The following is a 22,200-nucleotide window of genomic DNA, read 5'->3' as shown; positions in this document are numbered from 1 at the left end:
AATTTGTGGGCAGAACTGAAAAAGCGTGTGTGAGCAAGGAGGCCTACAAACCTGACTCAGTTACACCAGCTCTGTCAGGAAGAATTGGCCAAAATTCAGCCAACTTATTGTGGGAAGCTTGTGGAAGGCTACCTGAAACGTTTGACCCAAGTTAAACAATTTAAAGGCAATGCTAGCAAATACTAATTGAGTGTATGTAAACTTCTGACCCACTGGGAATGTGATGAAAGAAATAAAAGCTGAAATAAATCATTCTCTCAACTATTAATCTGACATTTCACATTTTTAAAATAAAGTGGTGATCCTAACTGACCTAAGACTGTAACAGTCGTCGTATGTAATGGACCAAGGCGCAGCGGGTTGAGTGCTCATCTTAACTTTATTTGAACACTTACTAAAGAAAACGATTGGACAAACAGTATTGCAGGCTAACACACAGCAGTGCAACAACAACTTCCCACAAAGGGACAGGTGAAAACAGGGCTACTTAAGTATGACTCTCAATCAGCAACAACGATGTACAGCTGTTCCTCATTGAGAGCCATACCAGGCCAACAAAGAAATACACAACATAGACAGAACATAGACGAAATATAGAACATAACCCAAAAACCCCGGAATACTCTAACCAAACACCCCTCTACATAAACACATAAACTAACACACCCCGAACCACATAAAACAAATACCCCCCCTACCACGTCCTGACCAAACTACAATAACAAATAACCCCTTTACTGGTCAGAACTTGACAAAGACAGAACATTTTTACTAGGATTAAATGTCAGGAATTGTGAAAAACAGTTTTTGTCTGGGGTGTATGTGGCTAAAGTGTATGTAAACTTCCGACTTCAACTGTATATCCTTCGAAAAAACTGCAGTAGAAAGGACTATCTACGCATTAAGAGCAGCTCATTTTAAACACCGCAGACCAATCCAAACTCATCTCTCGGTATCTCCAGCACACTCATTGTCTCAATACAATCATAACTAGCGGGAAGGTTGCTGCTTTTCTCTGTGGCTAAACAGAGAAAGATGACATACACATTTAATATTAAGGTACATGAAAGTTCACATGTTCGAGAAGGCATTTCTGCCAAACAGCGCATTTTGATTTAAAAAAAATGTTTATGTTCAAAAGGCTCTCCTGTGAAGTCGTGACTTGTGACATACGCCTAGTATCCTGAATCGGGTCACATATGTTAGAGTTTGCATTTCCTCTTCCAATTATAATGTGGTCAGATCGAAAAAATGAAAAACTATCTACCAAATCTATTAATTTTAAAATGTTGATTACTTCTCCTTTCCATTGTCACCTGATGATAAGACAAGAAAACGTTTTGCTAATGTATGATGGGGGTTCCTGGGTCGGCGGTTTTTATGGGAGTGGGTCCCTGGGCAAGAAAAGGTTGAACACCCATGCTATAAATCACTATATCTAACAGTCTGTTCAATGGTGCGCTCAATAAGCTATCAGTCCACTGGCCTGGCTCCCCAGACTCCCTGCTCTGGCCAAACGTTACGCCACGCCCAAGGATATTCGTTTTTTTCTCCGCAATGAGTCTAGAATTAAGTACCTCCCTGACCCTTCACCAAACGCAAACACATTCGGGCCATCTAATTGGTTCAGAAACCAATGGGTTGGGCCAGAGCCAGAACACATGTAGATAAAGCGGCGGTTTGAAAATACGTCATTGGTTTTGATACTCTGATTGGTTAGAGACGATGCAATTACTGATGAATTTGTTTTGTACATAAACAACTTCAATTATGGCAGTCTCAGACCATTGGCGGTTCTAGACCATTTCAACAGGGGGGGCCAAGCTGGGGCCAGTTGTATTGTTAGAGGGGCCAGTTACATTATACGTTATTGTTGTCATATCGTTTTCTTCACATTAGCAGGCAAAAGACCATGTTCATAATCATTAGTGTTCCGCGTTGCCACTGTCTAATAACGTATGTAAAAAAAGAACGATTATTTCATACTCCACATTTAGGGGGGCCACAAGGGGGTCCAAAATTGTTGTCACAGGGGCACTGCCCCCCCCCCCAGAACCGCCCCTGTCTCAGACTAAAGTATGTAGCGAACGACAGAGCAGTGGAAGAATTTAGTGTGAGTCATCAGGCTATCAGTCCACTGCTACCTGTCACTCACACTGTCTGTCTGTCTGTCTGGGGGATTTATGTAGCCTTTGAGGTTAGAGGGCTGGGGCATTAAAAGCCCCCAAATTATTATATTAAAGACTTCCAGAGAAATTATTTTACATGAAACCGAGTCAAATCTGGTGTGGTTGAGAGAGAGCGAGCGAGACGACATAAATAACAAATCCGGTACCTGTTAGAGCGTGGTTGAGAGTTGATCAGATTATTTGTGGCGGGGCTGGGTTATTATTTCCGAGTGTGTGACACAAACTGCTCGCTTGGCGTGGACCATTCTACACTCCTACAGCTGGAGAGAGAGACGGAGCGGAGGCGCAGCGTGTGAGTGTGCATGTGTGTGTTTGGTCGGGGAGTAGACGCCTGGCAATGGACACCTACAGACCACACGCCGTGTTGATTGTACTGTTGTTATCGTCGGATAGTTGTATGCCGTCGCAGTTTCCAACACAACTCATGTAAGTAGGCTTGCTACCATTCAAATTACCGCCTAGCTTGTCAAATCCCAGTTGTTGGTTGTGTGACTCTGATGTAAGTGAAACTGATTAATTATTTGTGTATGTGTGTTTGTGATGTGTGTGTGATTCCTAATGGTGAAGAACTAAAACAATGGTATGTGAGGAAATACTGTAATCAGGGGCGGATTGGCCATCTGGCAATTCTGGCTAATGCTATATGGGCTGGACATTTTTTTAAATATAAAAATAAAACAATTAAAAGTTTTTTAAGGCCAGCTGCCCATGGGATTGTTAAGATGTATTTTTGTATTTCTTTTTTCCCACGATTTCTCTGCCATACTAATCTATAATGAGCCTTTGACTGATCAATAGGCAACGGCCTTAGGTCACACACACTCAAATTCAAAGTTAACTGTGGCATCAGCAAGGAGATCTGCTCCCACAGTCTTCATTTAGACAGCCAAGATCATGGACAGTAAAAAACAGAAAGGGTGCATGTAAATGTAGAAAAAGCACATTTTACATTGTCACCTCACTCAAAACTTTAGCTAAAACCATGATATGATTTGACCATGATATGGTCAAAAAGTTAAATGCATTGTCCTCATGATTCCAATAATGAAATTGTCTGTCCTGTGCCTGTGCACTAGCTGGGGTCTGCTGTAGTGATGAGCGAGCAACTCTCCTCTCCCCTCATGCGCTCAAGAGAAAAAGGTGTTCTGATCATATAACATTTCAAAATGCAATTGTGGGAAACACAGCTTTGGAAGCTTCATCCCCTTGTCCCTGTCGGAGAGAGAAGGCTCTCAGCTTTCTGTAGGTAAACTTTTTATTTCTCAACGCTCAATCTCCAGCTCAATAGCAACTATTTAACAACCAATATATTTTATATGGCTTTGAGATATGGAGTGGCAAAATGTGCACCGGTCATTGAGTTTACCCAGGCCGGTAACACTTTACAATAAGGTTCAATTTGTAAAGGGTTTATACTACTGTAAGTCGCTCTGGATAAGAGCGTCTGCTAAATGACTAAAATGTAAATGTAAATAAAGAGGTTCTAATTATGTTATTAATGTTTATGTAAATGCATTAATAAACAGTTATATTACATTGGTCAAAATAGTGCAATAACTGGTCAGTTTTTTCCAAATAGCTAACAGTTTAAGCTACAAACTAATGGTGTCACGTGACTCATCTGAAGGTAACCGATACCAGCTTAAAAAAGTGAATGGAAGGTAGTTTTGTGACTGCCCAAAAAAGGGTCAAACATGTGTAATAAAAATTAATATACAGTACCAGTCAAAAGTTTGGACACACCTACTCATTCCAGGGTTTTTCTTTATTTTTACTATGTTCTACATTGTAGAATAATAGTGAAGACATCCAAACTGTGAAATAACACATATGGAATCATGTAGTAACCAAAAAAGTGTTAAGCAGATTCTTCAAATTGCCAAACCTTGCCTTTATGAAAGCTTTCCACACTCTTGGCATTCTCCCAAACAGCTTCATGAGGAATGCTTTTCCAACAGTCTTGAGTTTTTATGTCTCCTAGATTTAGGGCAGGGACTTCAAAACAATGTTTCTTATTTATTTATTATTGACTGTCCTTTTTTCCATTTCTGAATTTGTTGTTCAATGCATTTCTATTATTAGTAAAGGCCAAAATCTATATTTTATCAAACAATCATTTTTGTATATGCCCAAAGGGGTCCTAAAATTCTTAATCAAATAACTAAATGATTCATAGTATGACCATCTTAAAACATTTCCATATGTCAGCTTAGCACCCCCTTCTCCACCAATGTCTTAGACTCTGAAGAATTAAGTTGCAAAAATGTATACCAGTATATAATCTCCTCATACATGCAATACATAAAAATAACAACATTGAATGTAAAGAAGGATACATTGGTAAGACAATTTTAATCGCAGTGACTGAAATCTGTAGCCTATTATTGGTATAGTGAGTAATCTTGCTAATTCAGACAAACGGGGCATCGTTTTCTTCCCTTTTTTAACATTACAAACCAGAATAGAAATTGATAACAGATTAACCATTTAAAGTACAACATAGTGTCGCATGATTCTCTTCTGTCTTCATCGGTTTCTTTCTTGCATTTTCCCATCCTAGAGTCTGAGACTGTATGGGAATGTGTGGGAGAGAAGAGGTATTCATGACAATTTAGCATAGTCACTAGCTACATTATTCTACTATCATCATTATCAAGATTTCTATCATTTAGGCTTAGCTAGTTATGTTATCATCTGCTAACTAATAATAATAATAGCTAGTGTTTCACATGACTTGCTAACACTAATAGATAGCTTCCATAGATGAAAGGGGCTAGCTAGTTATCACAATTGTACGAATCCACTAGCTAGTTAGTAAGTTAGTCTTAAAATTAGAACCACTCATGTTATAGTGCTGACAGAGGATGCTAGATAGCTAGCTAACTTACCAGTTACCTAAATAGAGACCGTACCCAAGTTAAGGTTAGATAACTAGCTAGCTAGCATGCTAATCCTAAAAAGCTATCTAAACAAATTGCATGGAAACTTGTCATGTCGATTTTAGCTAGTTAGCTAGCTAGCCAGCAAATGTGATCTACTTAGCTAGTTAGCTATATCATGTCAAAGATTATTTTGTTTCAAATCGTCTAGCAGAATGTCTATATAAAAAAGTGTTTTAGGTTTTACCTAATTCTAGCTGGCTTGCTAATATTTCCTAGCTTTCCCTAGCTTTGCCTTCCCTGTGGCTCAGTTGGTAGAGCATGGTGTGTGCAATGCCAGGGTTGTGAGTTCAATTCCCACGGGGGGCCAGTACAAAAAAAATATATAAAAAAATGCATGAAATGAAATTGAAATCTATGTATTCACTCCTTTAAGTCGCTCTGGATAAGAGCATCTGCTAAATGACTAAAATGTAAATGTCTAGCTAGCTAGGTAGGTAGGACAGAGGTAATAGCAAATGTTAGCCATCTACTTAACTAGCTGAGCAGAATGCTATATCATCCAGCAGAACTTCTGTATTTGAAAGTGAAACAAATTGCATAGTGAATTTACCTTCCCTGCTCTGTCAACATTTGTGTCTTGTGAACAACGTTTCATTTGCGCAATATCTTCTGTCTGGCCTTTGCACACTTCTCATTGCCACGTCCATCATCATTCTTCACGACGCACTGTCACATGATGTCAGTGTCAACACAACATTCTGGGTACATTCCAGGTTGTATTTATTTCACAGGTGGGCAGATGTCACAATGTCATGTCGGAGGAATTTTTCAGAAACCAGCAAACTACACCAGTAATATGGCGTGAGATTTTGATATAAAGCCATCATTTCTTCAATAAATAAGTTTACCAACGCATCATTACGTTTCAAATGTGGGGCAAGACCATTGGTCTGAAAACCAATCATTTCTGTTCCTGGGACAGAGTAACAATGCATCAGACCCAAAAGTGAGAAAATAACTATTGTTTAACTGTACAACCATTGAAAATAAGGTTACATGATGGTACATAAGGGTCCAATATAATACACATTTGTAAGTGTTTTATATGGTTAATAGCTGGAGGTACATAGTGTCTCACTATTTGGCAAGCACTGACTAGCTATCACACTGGTTTGACCAATTTCTTATAACCCATTAATGGTTTATAATGCATGTACAAATGGTTAAAGAATTGTTAATGTATATTACAAACCCTTTATTAACCCTTTACACATGGAACCTTATTGTAAAGTGTTGCCCATAGGCCTATAGGTCTCATGGGTAGAAGACTACAACTGCAAAGATTTTTAGGACATTATATTTACTGTTGAATGAATACATGGCTACTAGCAGTGGGTATTATATTTAGAGTTAGCGATCAAGTTAATGTGTTTAAAGTTTTGCCTTCCTCATGTTTTGAACCGCAAATTAATTAGCCTATGATATTAGTTAATGCACATAAATATGTATGTAATTCATCTCTATTGAACAAAACAAAACAATCTGGAAGTTCTGGAGTCCTATTTTGAAAGTATAATATAGGAACTATAGTCTATTGTCAACCTAAAATTCATGACAATCACTGGATTAGATTGCAAATCAAAATATCTTGAATCATGCATTCCTGCTTGGGCGTGTTAGATGAAATAACTTAATTATTGAATACCTCAGTAGTCGATTTATTGTACTTCTTAATAAAGGACTGTGAATTACTTATAAGATGATTACTCATGGGTCTGACCAAATCATGGGCTGGTGCCACAAACGATAAAGTTTAGAGGCAACAGTGACACCAGGGGAAAATGTTTGTCTGGAGCCCTGTAACAGTAACACTCAGGGTCGGTGTTAATTTAGGGGAACACATGGCAGACACTAATTTGCAATATAGCCTAAGTTGTTAGCTTGGCTTTTATAACGTATAAGGCTTAAGCAGACAACCTGACAGAGAACTAGAAGAAGCACAGGGTAACAGCAGAGAAGATGCTGAGACAGCTACTGTAGATAGCACAACAGGGAGGATAACACAATGGGTATAGCAGAGGCACAGTTATCACGGTGAGTTGCAATCTCCAGTGGGGTTTTTGCATATTGTAATTGTTTAAAACATGAGCTTGTTAAAAAAGAGGAAGGGGAACATGTCTCGCAAGTCACTGGTAAAGAGATGGTTGAGAAACGCTGTACTGTACTGCCAGTGTTATGTGTCAGCACCACAGCCTGTGCGTAAGTAGGGTATGTAGGGTCAGGGTGTATGTGTGGGGATGGGGTGTGTGTATGGGTTGCCGTCGTGCGCAGTGAAGTGGGCTGGTGTGGATAAAATGCCAAGGCCAAATTATTGTCCTAGTTCACCCCTGACTGTAATAACAAGCAGGTTAGAAAGTCTTGCGGTTTAGCACCTTGCCAATTCCTCAGTATGTTGACTTGTTACATCGCTGCGCTATTATGTCTGGAGATGTGGTAGAGGGTGTACGATGGGCACAGTCCCATTTCTCTCTGTATTTCCACAGCCTGCCTTTCCTGGTTTGTGACGTGATTATTAAGTCCTTTTGGAATCCAGCCAGAGGGAGGATATACAAGAAATGCAAAGGAGACTACCGAAACCATCTAAACTGGAAGAACCATCTCAGTAACGGGTGCAATAAATCCAACCTCTTACGGATTAGATTCGTTTAGAAAAATGTAAATGATTTATCTTTGTATAGTATAAGATCAATAAATCAGTGTGCATGAAGAAACATATATATTAAAACAAACTATTGTAAAAATTGACCTGCAACACAGCATGCTGAGAAATATGATAGTGAGGCCCCTCCAACGTCTTTTTCTCTGAGAGTTATTGCAAATTAACTCAACACAGTCGAATAACAACAACACTATGCGATTGAAAAGATTTCTTGAATCAAATGTCCTGTTCAGTTGTGCCAAAATGTAGGCGAGGTGACTGACATTCCTAACACTGGTCTGAATAATAGGCATGGAAAGTCACATCACATTCTAATGACTAAATTCACTCTAAAGACAATGGGAAAGTAAACACTATTGTTTAAAATATGTTCTATACGTTCTCCTGGTTGAAATTTGACTGACTATCTGTAACGTATACGCTGGGAGTCGGAAAGTAAGTGGTGAGATAAATAATAAAAGGAACATAGACCAATATGACAAACACGAGCAGCGTCTATACATGAAACACATAGTCAATACTGCCTGGGGAATGGAACTAAGGGAGTGACAGATATAGGGGAGGTAGTCAGTGAAGTGATGGAGTCCAGGTGTGCCTAATGATGAAGTGCAGGTGCGCGTGATGATGAATGCCAGGTGCACATAATGATGAATGCCAGGACCGATGGTTAGTAAACCGGCGACGTCAAACGCCGGAGGGGAGGAACGGGAGTAGACATGATACTATCATGTATAATCTTGCATTCCAAACACCTGTGTTTAAGATGAGAACACTTATTGGCAAATCTAAATGCCTAATGATTAAGTTTTAAGAACTGAAGTTTAGGTTATAAACTTGTTAAGGATGGGCATTTGACCTGTTTTGACTGTTCGAGTACTCAAATTATTTTTTACTATAAAGTACTAAGTACTAAGACAGAAGGTTACTTAAAACCCCTGTGCGGCCTCGGGACGGACATCCAGCGAAAAATCATATCGCTATTAGCATAACAAATTTTTTCTTTTTTTTCTTTTTTCTTTTCAAATTATATCGTTTTATAGATACACCTCTCCTGAATCGAACCACGTTGTCCGATTTCAAAAAGGCTTTACAGCAAAAGCAAAACATTAGATTATGTTAGAGGAGTATATCGTAAAAGTAGCCACATAGCCATTTTCCGACCAACCACATGCATCACAAATAACCAAAAAACAGCTAAATGCAGCACTAACCTTTGACAATCTTCATCAGATGACACACCTAGGACATCATGTTACACAATACATGCATTCTTTTGTTCGATAAAGTTCATATTTATATATAAAAACAGCATTTTACATCGGTGCGTAACGTTGACTAACTATTTTCCCTCAAATGCATCCGATGAAACAGAGCTACAATTTAGTAAATTACTATTCGAAAACATTTTTAAAATGTAATATTGTCATTCTAAGATTTATAGATGAATATCTCTTGAAAACACCTGTAATACCAGATTTAAAATGAACTTTACTGGGTAATCATACTTTGCGATGAAAGGGGATGCGATACTCTGAAAAATAGGCTAACGTTACATGTCAGCGCCATCTTGGAACAATCGCATATCACATCTAGTCTTGTATACTATTGTCAATAATCCCTTACCTTTGGTTGTCTTCATCAGAAAGCACTTCCAGGAATCCCAGGTCCACAACAAATGTATTTTCGTTCGAAAAAGTTAATCCATTATATTCCATTAGCTTGTTCTTGTTAGCGCGTCTGAAGGCTGATCCAAATCCTCCGTCGGCCACGGGACAGCCATTTCGACAAAAAGCATTTTTTTCCCATTTAGGTTCGTTCAAACATGTCAAACGTTGTATAACATAAATCTTCAGGGCCTGTTTCAACAAGAGAGCCAATAAGATTCGAGGGAGACGATTGCATTGTGTTTCAAAACGTTTCGAAAGGGGAGGGTAACCAGGGGCGCCGGCGTCATAATGGTGATGGCCCTCTCCGTGTGACCACGTTCCACGGCGTCTCATTCATTCAATTTTAACAGTAGAAGGCTCAAACCAATTTGTGAAGACTGGGGACATCTAGTGGAAGCAATAGGAAGTGCTCAATGAACCATAGCTCACGGTGTGATTAATAGGCAACGTGATGAAGTTGAGTTCGCAATTCAGAATTCCACTTCCTGTTTCCATCTGTCTCGGGGTTTTGACTGCCATATGAGTTCTGTTATACTCACAGACACCATTCAAACAGTTTTAGAAACTTTAGGGTGTTTTCTATCCACAAGTATTAATTATATGCATATCCTAGCTTCTGAGTTTGAGTAGGAGGCCGTTTAAAATGGGCACGAATTTTTTTCAAAAATCGCTTTAGCGCCCCCTATCCTAGGGGAACGCCAAGAAATTAAGGCAAAAACGAAAGTAGAACAGGTCACATGATGAAATTCCCAGGCTTTTGCAAACAGACTCGTGAACTGGGTCTGTATGCCATATCTGCTAGACTGCTGCTTACCACAGTCAATGATGCAACTGTCTGTTGTGTCAATCACTTTCTCCACCTCAAACTCTGAATAGCAATCCACTATAACCAGAAAATGAACGTTCTGTACGGTGAACAGACCCATTCCCACTTTAGACCAAGGACGTGTTGGTATGTCATGTGGCTGCAGCGTTTCCTTTTGCTGCTTAGGTAGATTAGCATTACTTATGCTGCACACAGCCACAACATTTCTTGGGTCATGTTTGGCCAGAATACTGAGTCTCTGGCTTTCCTGAGACTCGCTTTGACCCCTGAGTGCCCATGGATACGAGAGAGAATCATTGGGTGTAGAGTTTAGATCACTGTCTAAACTGTCGCCTTAGTAGACAACCTCTTCCTGCATTGTGAGTTCGTCTCTGTATGTCCAGTTGTCCCTCACCAGGATGGACATACTCTTTCTTATGTCCGGACAGCCTCTTAGGATTAAAGACTGAAGCATTCGAGAAGTCTTGTCCTCTGCTGAAAGAGCTTTAATAGCATCCCATGTCTGCGGGGAGTTGTTTTGATCAGTAGCATGGTTCACATCTTCAACCTCAGCCTGTAGAGCATATACAGTCGCATTTGTCCGATATTGCGGGTGACTCGTTGTTGGTAGTGTTGCTCTAGTAAGGAAATCTGCAATGTGAAGCTCTATTTCTTTCTTGTATACCTCCTGTAGTTGATAACACTGACACTTTAACATCATCCTTTGAAGTTTCTTTGGGGCAGACCGAATAGTTTTTTTTCAGATAACCTCAAGCGGCTTGTGATCAGTGTGCACTGTGATAAAGTCCCTACCATGAAGGTATTGATCAAAATGGTCACAGGCGAACACTATAGCTAGGCACTCCTTTTCAATTTGGGCATAGCCTTGCTCCGTGGGTGTCAATGTCCTTGAAGCAAATGCAATGGGCTGCCCCTTCTGCAAGAGCGCTGCCCCTAGGCCTTTGTCACTTGCATCACATCTTCAGAGAGGTCATCATAGTACGTCAGTATTGGTTGGTTGCTAACCAATTTCTTGATTTGCTCCAATACATCGTCATGTTGAGGAAGCCATGCCCATAGCACATCTTTATTGGTCAGCCGACGCAATGGCTCACATACGTCAGACAGATGAGGTAGGAATTTGGCTAAGTAATTTACAAAGCCAAGCAGTCGCTGCACTGCTTTTGCATCTGGCAGCGTTTGCTGTACTGCCTCCACCTTCTTGGGGTCTGGCTTCAGGCCTTCAGCTGACAGAAGATGTCCCATGTATGTAATACTTGTGAGCCTGGGCTTAACTTTGTCTTCATTCAGCTTTAGATTCATCTCCCTTGCTCTTTGTAAGAGCTGAGTTAGGTTGTGGTCATGGTCCTGCACTGCTTCTTCCATTCTAGCACCACAGCCGTATACCAGGATGTCATCAGCTATGACGCTTATTCCTGGCAGTCCCTGAAGTGCATCATGTTGCCTTCGCTGATATTCCTCTGCAGCTGGTTTCACTCCAAAAGGTTACTTCGTCCACCGGTATCTACCATTGGGGGTCCAAAATGTGTTGAGGTAACTACAATCTTCATCCAACCGTACCTGCCAGTACCCATTTTTTACATCCATAACCAAAAATATTTTCACTTTTGCCAGGCTTGGCAGTATCTCTTCAATGGTAGGCATTTGGTAATGTGCCCTACATAAGGCTTTGTTCAGGGCACTTGGATCAAGACAGACTCTTATTTTGCCAGGCTTTTCTACCACAACCATGTTGCTTATCCACTTAGTAGGTTTGGTGACCTTCGTAATAACACCCTGTTCCTCCATTGAATCAACAGCCTTTAATATATTTTCCTTCAGTGGAATGGGGATTCGTGGGGAAGCTGTTGAACTGGTCTAACTGTCTCATCCACCACCAGGTGAAGCTCATCTGGCAGAGCCCCCATCCCTTCAAAAATGTCCTCAAACTGTTTCAGTATTGCCTCTGAGGTGTTCCGAGTCTGATGGGACCTTTTGTTTTTCTTTAGTGAAAAGACTTGTTGGTGGTTGATGTCCTGACAATAGTAAGTTGTTATTTTCTATGGTAGAGTAGGTCAGGGCGTGACAGGGGGTGTTTGTCTGTTTTTGTATTTCTATGTTCAGTTTCTAGTTTTGTATTTCTATGTTGGTGTTGTTTGGGTTGATCTCCAATTGGAGGCAGCTGATCCTCGTTACCTCTAATTGGAGGTCATATTTAAGTTGAAGTTTGTCCCACCTGTTCTTGTGGGTGGTTATCTTTTGAGTAGTGTGGTTTCCTCTCTGCGTCACGGTTTGTTGTTTTTTGTGTTTCAAGTATTTAGTGTATTGCATTTAGTTTCACGGAAAAAATAAATATGTGGAACTACGAACACGCTGCATTTTGGTCTGATCCTTCAGACAGATGTGACAGTTGAGCTGTAGCAACTTTAGCTTTTCACACATTTCTGCTGAAAGGAGAGGCTTTTGCAAAGTTTTCACCACTTGGAACTTTAGCACATATGTTTCCCCATCATGATTGGCTTGTAGTTCACACTCCCCTACTGGTGTAATAACCGAGCCATCGTACAGCCTTAGCCTTGCCTTGCTTGGTTGAGGCTTTACATCTCCATCCTGCATTACTTGCATAGTGTCTCTGTAGCTGAGCATATTGACAGTTGAGACACTGTCTAACTGGCATTTGATAGTGCTGCTTGGATCATAATCACAGTTATCACATGTCAGTAGGATAAGCTTTAAGTTTGTAAACCATTTATCTTTGCTACTTTGAACAGAATTAACCTCTGTCATGTATAGCATGTCTGCTTCTTCATCATCATTATGATCACTGCATGTATCCTGTTCTGGCAGATTGACAGGCTTACTTTGTCTGCACAGTTCAGCAAAATGGCTATTTCCCCACAATTTGCATATAACCCCATATGCTGGGCATTTCGCTTTTGCGTGTGTTGACCCACAGTACATGCACCCTTCTTTAGTATTTTTCCGCCTTAGATCACTGTCCAATGAATTATGTTTCCATTTTCTATCGACATGGCCTCTGTATTTGTTTTGAGTGGCATAATTGACAGATTCTGTCTGTTCAGGGACAGTTTTCATATTTTTTAATTGCCTCTGCATCTGTTCACTTGCTCTGCATATATCTATGGCTGTAACAATCGTTATGGGTAGACCAAGGCGCAGCGTGAGTTGGGTTCATCATAATTTTATTTAAGGTGAACCAGAAGAAAACAATAAACAACGCAACGAATGAAAAGTCTTGCAGGCTTCTAACAGCTATACAAAAACAAGATCCCACAACCTGAAGGTGGGAAAAAGGGCTGCCTAAGTATGATTCCAATCAGAGACAACGATAGACAGCTGCATCTGATTAGGAACCATACTCGGCCAAACACAAAGAAATAGAAAACGTAGAATAGAACATAGAAATACAAAATCTAGAATGCCCACACAAATCACACCCTGACCTAACCAAAATAGGTTATTCAGCGTAAGTTGCTTTATTCATTCAGCGTAAGTTGTGGTTCGCGTAGCATACTTGCTCTTACATGCTGACCAGACCAGACACGTCGTTATTCAATTATTGCACCCACACTGCTCACGTGCGCCAACAAGCATCTGCGTTGCCAAGGGCTAAAATAGAAGTCAGTTCTATTTCTGACACAGATCACGCTGCAAGTCCTGCCTCTCCCATCTCCTCATTGGTTTTATAGAAGCAGGTACCCACGTGCCATCTCCTCATTGGTTATACCCACGTGGGTGATTGAAAGACGAAATGTTTTGCCGGTCGTTGTGGTAATACTGTGAAAGTGTAGATGCCAATCACCATATAAGTTCAAAGATGAAAAAGCCTGAAAAGAGGAGAGATGACTAGAAACGATTCGGTTGGCCGTTTTATGTGTGGATTAATTGTCGGAGTAGAGGACCTTGTGCATTTCAGGTAAAATAACAACTCAATGTTTATATCCCAGGACAAATTAGCTAGCAACAGCAAGCTAGATAAATAGGACACATTTGCTAGCAAGTGCAAGCTAACTAGCTAAATTGCCATACATGTTTAATGCTTTTCGACCTGTCCCCAAATTAATGTCATTGGTTCAGAGTTTTTGATATGTTTGGTGTAGGGGGACAAAATACATTTATGCACGATAGCGCACGATGGCGTACACGCGCAGCCGGTTTGGGTTTCGTGTTACTCTGTTATCTTTACAGCCAATGACAAGTCTGTCTCTGATCATTTCGTCTCTTATTAACCCGAAATCACATGAATCCGACAATTGACGCAACCTCACAACATATTGACCAGACGTCTCTGCTTGAGTTTGTTCTCGTGTTAAAAATGAATCTTTCAGAAATCATATTATGGTGGGTTCAAATGTCTTTGTAAAACGTCAAGGATATTCTTTCAATTGTTAGTATTCCCTTCCCCCAGATCTAGGTGACGCTGAAGCATATGGCACTCTCTTCCAATAACACTGAGCAGTGTTGCCACTCTCACGTGGGTATTTTTTTATCTACACCTGTAGGGATTTCATTATTCTCCTACTGACGTTAGTTACCACAGCCAGAAAGTATTAAAAGTCATACATTTCTACAATTTCGCATCTTAAAATCTGATTTTAAACCTAACCCTTAACCCTAAACTTAACCAGACTGAAAACCGTATGCCTAACCTTAATTTAAAACAAAAAGCACATTTTAAAATCATGAATTTTTAAGACATAGACAATTTAGACTTTGTGGCTGTGGTAACTAGTTACAACCGCAAAGTAGCCTAAGCAAGAAATTACGCAATTTTTCCAAAACTGCAGCTCATTGTTGGAACACACATTTATTTTCCTACTTAAGTAAACCAGTCCATTTAGAATTTGTTATAAAGCTGTTGTCATTTGGCAAGGAAGGTGGCTATCAGGTTTTAGGGAAGACCCAGATGCAGACAGTGTCGAAGTAACAAAAGTGTATTACTAGAACGGGAAGGGAAAACGACAGGTCAAGGGCAGGCAGAGGTCAGTAATCCAGATCAGAGTCCAAAAGGTACAGAACAGCAGGCAGTCTCAGGGTCAGGGCAGGCAGAGGCAATACTCCAGTGTGGGGTGACAAGGTACAGAATGGCAGGCATGCTCAGGGCAGGCAGAATGGTCAAAACCGGGAAAACTTGAAACAGACAGGAGCAAGGGGAAAACCGCTGGTAGGCTTGACAAACAAAACGAACTGGCAGCAGACAGAGAACACGGGTATAAATACACTGGGGACAATGGGTAAGATGGCGACACCTGACGGGGGGTGGAGACAAGCACAGGTGAAACAGATCAGGGTGTGTTGTGTATCGCTTTAGATACATTTTTATAGGCATTTATTTCTGTAGGCACACACATTATGCCTGTGTAGCAGTCAGAACACATTTGAATGAGTGAGACACAGAGGGGAAAGGAATTTAGGGAGCAAAACTGTGTGATACTTGGTTTGGTTTCTTTTTTTTGTTGTGTCCTGCAAATGCACACAAATGGAACGCTAGAGTCAAAGCAAGAAACAACTTCGACCAAATAAGTTTTACAGTATTTGAAAAATAATTGTTCTCTGGTTAAAGATTGAGTTTTGGCGGCGGTTTGAGTACTGGAGTATTTGATTACTCATGCCCATCCCTAAAACATGTCACATCTTTCATGGTTTAACAGTGTATAGCCTGTTTATGTAAGTGCAAATGTTAATGAACATGTCTTACTTTTTACTAGCAGATTCCCACGTGCTGGTCGCCTTCATTAGGGTCAGCTATGTGATCAATGAAGACGTGCGCATGCCAATGCATGTCGTGTCAACTTGTTGAAAAAACTAGTCAGCGCTAAACTAATGCTGACTGTAGAATATATTAAATGATGCTATTATACTGTAGACTAATGCTATTCTGTGACTACCAATCCTACAAGTTCATACTGTGAAACACAGAATATGTTTCATGGGTTTATTTCAGAGATCAAATATGGTTTATTACTGTGCAATACCAGATTATATGGCCTGGTCTAGACTCTTACCACACCAAGTGTAGCTTTGGGAAATTAGGAAGAAGAGGGTGATGCTCTGTTCCGCAATGATCTTCCAGGGTTAAAGAGCTGATAATTGAAGGTAACAGCCAGATATTATTGTGTGTGATCAGTTAGTTTCACCCCCTACTCTAGGGACCAGTGATTACTCTGGGGATGTAATAGGATGCGACACAGGGAGAAGTATCTGTGGCAGGTTGGGTAAATGGAAGTCCCAAACATTAAACTGCAATCTGTCTGTTTTGCCTTTGCCTTTTGATTAGGTGACAAAATTGGTATAGTTGTATCTAGAGGTTGTGTTTCTTAAATTGTTGAACTGTCCCCACTGTATTGAAGCCCTATCTGTTGTATAAAAGCATCGTCACACAAGAGTGTGAGTGTGTGTGTGTTAGACTGTGTCTGCCTCTATAGGGATGTGTAATTAGTCCATAGTTCAACACAGCATTTAAAAAATATATATTTCACCTTTATTTAACCAGGTAAGCTAGTTGAGAACAAGTTCTCATTTACAACTGCGACCTGGCCAAGATAAAGCAAAGCAGTGCGACAGAAACAACAACACAGAGTTACACATGGAATAAACAAGCGTACAGTCAATAACACAATAGAAAAAAAAATTGGTCTATATACAGTGTGTGCAAATGGCATGAGGAGGTAAGGCAATAAACTGGCCATAGTAGCAAAGTAATTACAATTTAGCAGATTAACACTGGAGTGATAGATGAGAAGATGATGATGAGCAGATGATGGTGTGTAAGTAGTGATACTGGTGTGCAAAAGAGCAGCAAAGTAAATAAAAACAATATGGGGATGAGGTAGGTAGATTGGGTGGGCAATTTACAGATGGATTATGTACAGCTGCAGCAATCGGTTAGCTGCTCAGATAGCTGATGTTAAAGTTAGTGTAAGTTATAGCGAATTGTTTTTTATTTTATTTAAAAAGAAAATGTGCAATTTGTTCCAGTCACTGGCAGCAGAAAACTGGAAGGAAAGGCGTCCAAAGGAGGTGTTGGCTTTGGGGATGACCAGTGAGATATACCTGCTGGAGCGCGTGCTACGGGTTAGGAGTTGTTATCGTGACCAGTGAGATGAGATAAGGCGGAGCTTTACCTAGCATAGACTTATAGATGACCTGGAGCCAGTGGGTCTGGTGACAAATATGTAGCAAGGGCCAGCCGACTAGAGCATACAGGTCGCAGTGGAGGGTGGTATAAAGCGCTTTGGTAACAAAACAGATGGCACTGTGATAGACTACATCCAATTTGCTGAGTAGAGTATTGGAAGCTATTTTGTAGATGACATCACCGAAGTCGAGGATCGGTAGGATGGTCAGTTTTACTAGGGTAAGTTTGGCGGCGTGAGTGAAGGAGGCTTTGTTGCGAAATAGAAAGCCGATTCTAGATTTGATTTTGGATTGCAGATGTTTGATATGAGTCGAAGGAGAGTTTACAGTCTAGCCAGACACCTAGGTATTTGTAGTTGTCCACATATTCTAGGTCAGAACCGTCCAGAGTAGTGATGCTAGTCGGGCAGGCGGGTGCGGGCAGCGAATGGTTGAAAAGTATGCATTTGGTTTTGCTAGCGTTTAAAAGCAGTTGGAGGCCACGGAAGGAGTGTTGTATGACATTGAAGCTCGTTTGGAGGTTAGTAAACACCGTGTCCAAAGAAGGGCCAGATGTATACAGAATGGTGTCGTCTGCGTAGAGGTGGATCAGGGAATCACCCGCAGCAAGAGCGACCATTGATATATACAGAGAAAAGAGTCGGCCAGAGAATTCAACCCTGTGGTACCCCCATAGAGACTGCCAGAGGTCCGGACAACAGGCCCTCCGATTTGACACACTGAACTCTGTCTGCGAAGTAGTTGGTGAACCAGGCGAGGCAGTCATTTGAGGAACCAAGGCTATTGAGTCTGCTGATAAGAATACGGTGATTGACTGTCTTTTATCGATGGCAGTTATGATATCGTTTAGTACCTTGAGCGTAGCTGAGGTGCACCCATGACCAGCTCGGAAACCGGACTGCACAGCGGAGAAGGTACGGTAGGATTTGAAATAGTCAGTGATCTGTTTATTAACTTGGCTTTCAAATACTTTAGAAAGGCAGGGCAGGATGGATATAGGTCTATAACAGTTTGGGTCTAGAGTGTCACCCCCTTTGAAGAGGGGGATGACCGCGGCAGCTTTCCAATCTTTAGGGATCTCGGACGATACGAAAGAGAGGTTGAACAGACTGGTAATAGGGGTTGCAACAATGGCGGCGGATAATTTTAGAAAGAGAGGGTCCAGATTGTCTAGCCCAGCTAGATTTGCACGGGTCCAGGTTTTGCAGCTCTTTCAGAACATCTGCTATCTGGATTTGGGTGAAGGAGAAGCTGGGTAGGCTCAGGCAAGTAGCTGCGGGGGGTGCGGAGCTGTTGGCCGGGGTTGGGGTAGCCAGGAGGAAAGCATGGCCAGCCGTAGAGAAATGCTTATTGACATTTTCGATTATCATAGATTTATCGGTGGTGACCGTGTTGCCTAGCCTCAGTGCAGTGGGCAGCTGGAAGGAGGTGCTCTTGTTCTCCATGGACTTTAGAGTGTCCCAAAACTTTTTGGAGTTAGAGCTACAGGATTCAAATTTCTGTTTGAAAAATCTAGCCTTTGCTTTCCTGACTGACTGTGTGTATTGGTTCCTGACTTCCCTGAACAGTTGCATGTCGCGGGGACTGTTCGATGCTATTGCAGTCCGCCACAGGATGTTTTTGTACTGGTCAAGGGAAGTCATGTCTGGAGTGAACCAAAGGCTATATCTGTTCTTAGTTCTACATTTTTTGAAAGGGGCATGCTTTTTTAAAATGGTGAGGAAATTACTTTTACTGAACGACCAGGCATTCTCGACTAACGGGATGAGGTCAATATCCTTCCAGGATACCCGGGCCATGTCGATTGGAAAGGCCTGCTCGCAGATGTGTTTTAGGGAGCATTTGACAGTGACCCATAGCGGATGCACGCAATGAGGCAGTGATCACTGAGATCCTGATTGAAAACAGCAGAAGTGTATTTGGAGGGCAAGTTGGTCAGCATAATATCTATGAGGGTCCCCATTTTCACGGATTTAGGGTTGACGGAGTGTGCTAAAGCAGTGATTAAAACAAACTTAGGGAGGAGGCTTCTGATGTTAACATGCATGAAACCAAGGCTTTTTCGATTACAGAAGTCCACAAATGAGAGTGCCTGGGGACACGCAGGGCCTGGGTTACCCGAGGAACAGAGGAGGAGTAGGATGAGGGTACGGCTAAAGGCTAGCAAAACTGGTCGTCTAGTGCGTTGGGGACAGAGAAAAAAAGGAGCAGATTTCTGGGCGTGGTAGAATAAATTCAGGGCATAATGTGCAGACAGGGGTATGGTGGGGTGCGGGTACAGTGGAGGTAAGCCCAGGCACTGAGTGATAAGAGAAGTTGCATCTCTGGACACACAGGTTATACTGTGTCAGGTCACCGCATGTGTGGGAGGTGGTATGAAGGAGGTATCTAAGGCATGTACTGTAGGACTAGGGGGTCTGCAGTAAACTAAAACAATGATAACTATCCTAAACAACAGTATACAAGGCATATTGACAATTGAGAGAGACATAAAGTGAGGCATAAAGCAATCACAGGTGTTGATTTGGAGAGCTAGCTAAGACAACAACAGGTAAGACAACAACTGCTAATCAGCTAAGACAACAACAACAACAGGTAAAATGGCGATGAATGGGCAGAGAGGGTCGGTTAACTACACACAGGGCCTGAGTTCGGGGCTAGGGCCGACAGATAAACAAAGGTAAACAAAGTGGAGTAACATGATAAATGAACAGTCCAGCTGTTATCAGCTATGTAGCCAAGTGATCATAGGGTCCATTGTACAGGAATAGATGGAACAGGGAAGCCGCGGGGTGGTTGTTGCTACGCAAGCATGCGGGAGACACGGCATTTAAAGTTAGCAGTCCGGGTTAAGTAGGAGTGTCTGCGCCGATGTCCGGCAAAGGCCGGTTGAAGGCACAGCTGATGGAATTCCGTCTGCGGACCAGTCGTGGTGGTACGGTGGGGCGCCGTGTCGACGAAGGGACCGGGCCAGATGGCGAAAGAGGTATTGTAATTGTGGTAATTACATTTGCTAGCCGGGAGATGCGCCTGGCTCAGGGCTAGCTTCGGGGCTGGGTCACTCAGTGGCAGCTAGGTAGCTGTGGTGATCAATGGTCCAGGGTTTACGGCAGGAATCCACCGTTGTAGTGGAGAAAAACAGTCCGAGGCTGGCAGGGATTATCCAGGCTAAAAAACGTCTGGTGCCTGAGCAGGGTAAAGGTCGCTAGCAGTGGCTAACAATGACTAAATAGCTAGTAGCTAAGTAGCTGGCTAGCCTCTGATACAAGTTTTGGCTATAAGGTCTAAAATAAATTCTGGATCCGTGTCACATTGAGTGAGGCAGGTTACTGGAAGGTATATTTAATTTAAAAATTGAAATATATACTAAAATGCCAAAAAATACAAAAAGTAAACAGGATGACAAACCACGTCTGCACTGCTACGCCATCTTGGATCCATCAGCATTCCGCTGAGATACTCATTACACTCCATCTCGTTCTCGCGCTCTCTGACCAAGACTTTAAAAGCCACAGTAGTTCTATCTCTATAAGCAGAGCAGAGCATCCCTGCCAACTCAGACAAACTTGCTGATTAAACATGAATGGAGAAGAGGTGCGTCTGGATTGGTCAGTTTGACAGATATCCACTTGTAAATCAAAAGGTCGATTTGTAGATGCTTTGGAGATGATCAACAATTTGCTTTAAAACAAATGCATAATGAGTTTACAAAGTATCACTTTTTTATGTGTTTAAATGTTGAGGTTTTTGGCCACATCACTGACATATTGGAGGAGTTTGAATGTGGTCTGAGTGGAGATATGTGCCAAGCAGGGTGGTTGCCGGCTAGAACAGTGACTAAGGTGCAGGGCAGAGTACTGGGCGGAGGCTGGCTAGTGATGACTGTTTAAAAGTCTGATGGCCTGGAGATAGAAGCTGTTTCTCTGTCTTTCGGTCCACGCTTTAATTCACATGTACTGTCTCCGCCTTCTAGATGGTAGCGGGGTGAACAGGCCATGGCTTGGGTGGATGAGATCCTTGATGATCTTCTTGGCCTTCCTGTGACACCGGGTAGTGTAGATATCCTTGAGGGCTGACAGTGCGCCCCCAGTTATGCGTTGGGCTGACCGCAACACCTTCTGGAGAGCCCTGGTGTTGCGGACGTTGCAATTGCCATTCCAGGCGATGATACAGCCCAACAGGATGCTCTCAATGGTGCATCTGGAGAAGTTTGTGGGTCTTAAGGGCCAAGCCAAATTTCTTCAGCCTATTTCAGGTTGTCTTTGATGTCCACAACGAGGAACTTGAAGCTTTTGACCCTCTCCACTGCGGCCCCGTCGATGTGGATGGGACGTGTTTTCTCTGTTGTATCCGGTAGTCCACGATTAGCTCTTTCATTTGGTTAACGTTGAGGGTGAGGTTATTTTGCTGGCACCACTCTGCCAGGGCTCTTACCTCCTCCCTATAGGCTCATCTTTGTTGGTAATCAGGCCTACCAGTGTTGTGAGTTGGAGATGTGCATGGCCACGCAGTCATGGGTTAACAGGGAGTACAGGAGGGGGCTGAGCACGCACCCCTGTGGGGCCTCTGTGTTGAAGATCAATGTGGCAGAGGTGTTGTTGCCTACCTTCACCACTTGGGGTCATCCTGTCAGGAAGTCCAGGACACAGCTGCACAGGAAGGGGTACAGATCCAGGGCCCTGAGCTTAGTGATGAGCTTGGAGGGTCTACGGTGTTGAAGCTGAGCTGTGGTTGACAAACAGCATTCTTACGTATTTATTTTGTCTAGGTGAGATAGGGC

The 22,200-nt window shown here is 42.0% G+C and overlaps 1 protein-coding gene across 1 annotated transcript in view; it reads left to right on the top strand.

The window, feature by feature from the left end:
• The first annotated feature begins 2,128 nt into the window (after window positions 1-2,128).
• Window positions 2,129-22,200, top strand: part of LOC106573448 (voltage-dependent calcium channel subunit alpha-2/delta-1) — a 159,958-nt gene continuing 139,886 nt past the window's right edge. The window contains exon 1 of the mRNA XM_045697089.1: window positions 2,129-2,615. Coding sequence (XP_045553045.1) covers window positions 2,527-2,615 — 89 coding nt within the window. The 5' untranslated portion in view covers window positions 2,129-2,526. The remainder of the gene's footprint in view (window positions 2,616-22,200) is intronic.

The sequence above is a fragment of the Salmo salar genome, chromosome ssa16 (genome assembly GCF_905237065.1).
Source record: "Salmo salar chromosome ssa16, Ssal_v3.1, whole genome shotgun sequence".
In the NCBI taxonomy this organism is placed as follows: Eukaryota; Metazoa; Chordata; class Actinopteri; order Salmoniformes; family Salmonidae; genus Salmo; species Salmo salar.
This window is presented reverse-complemented; position numbering and strand designations above follow the sequence as displayed.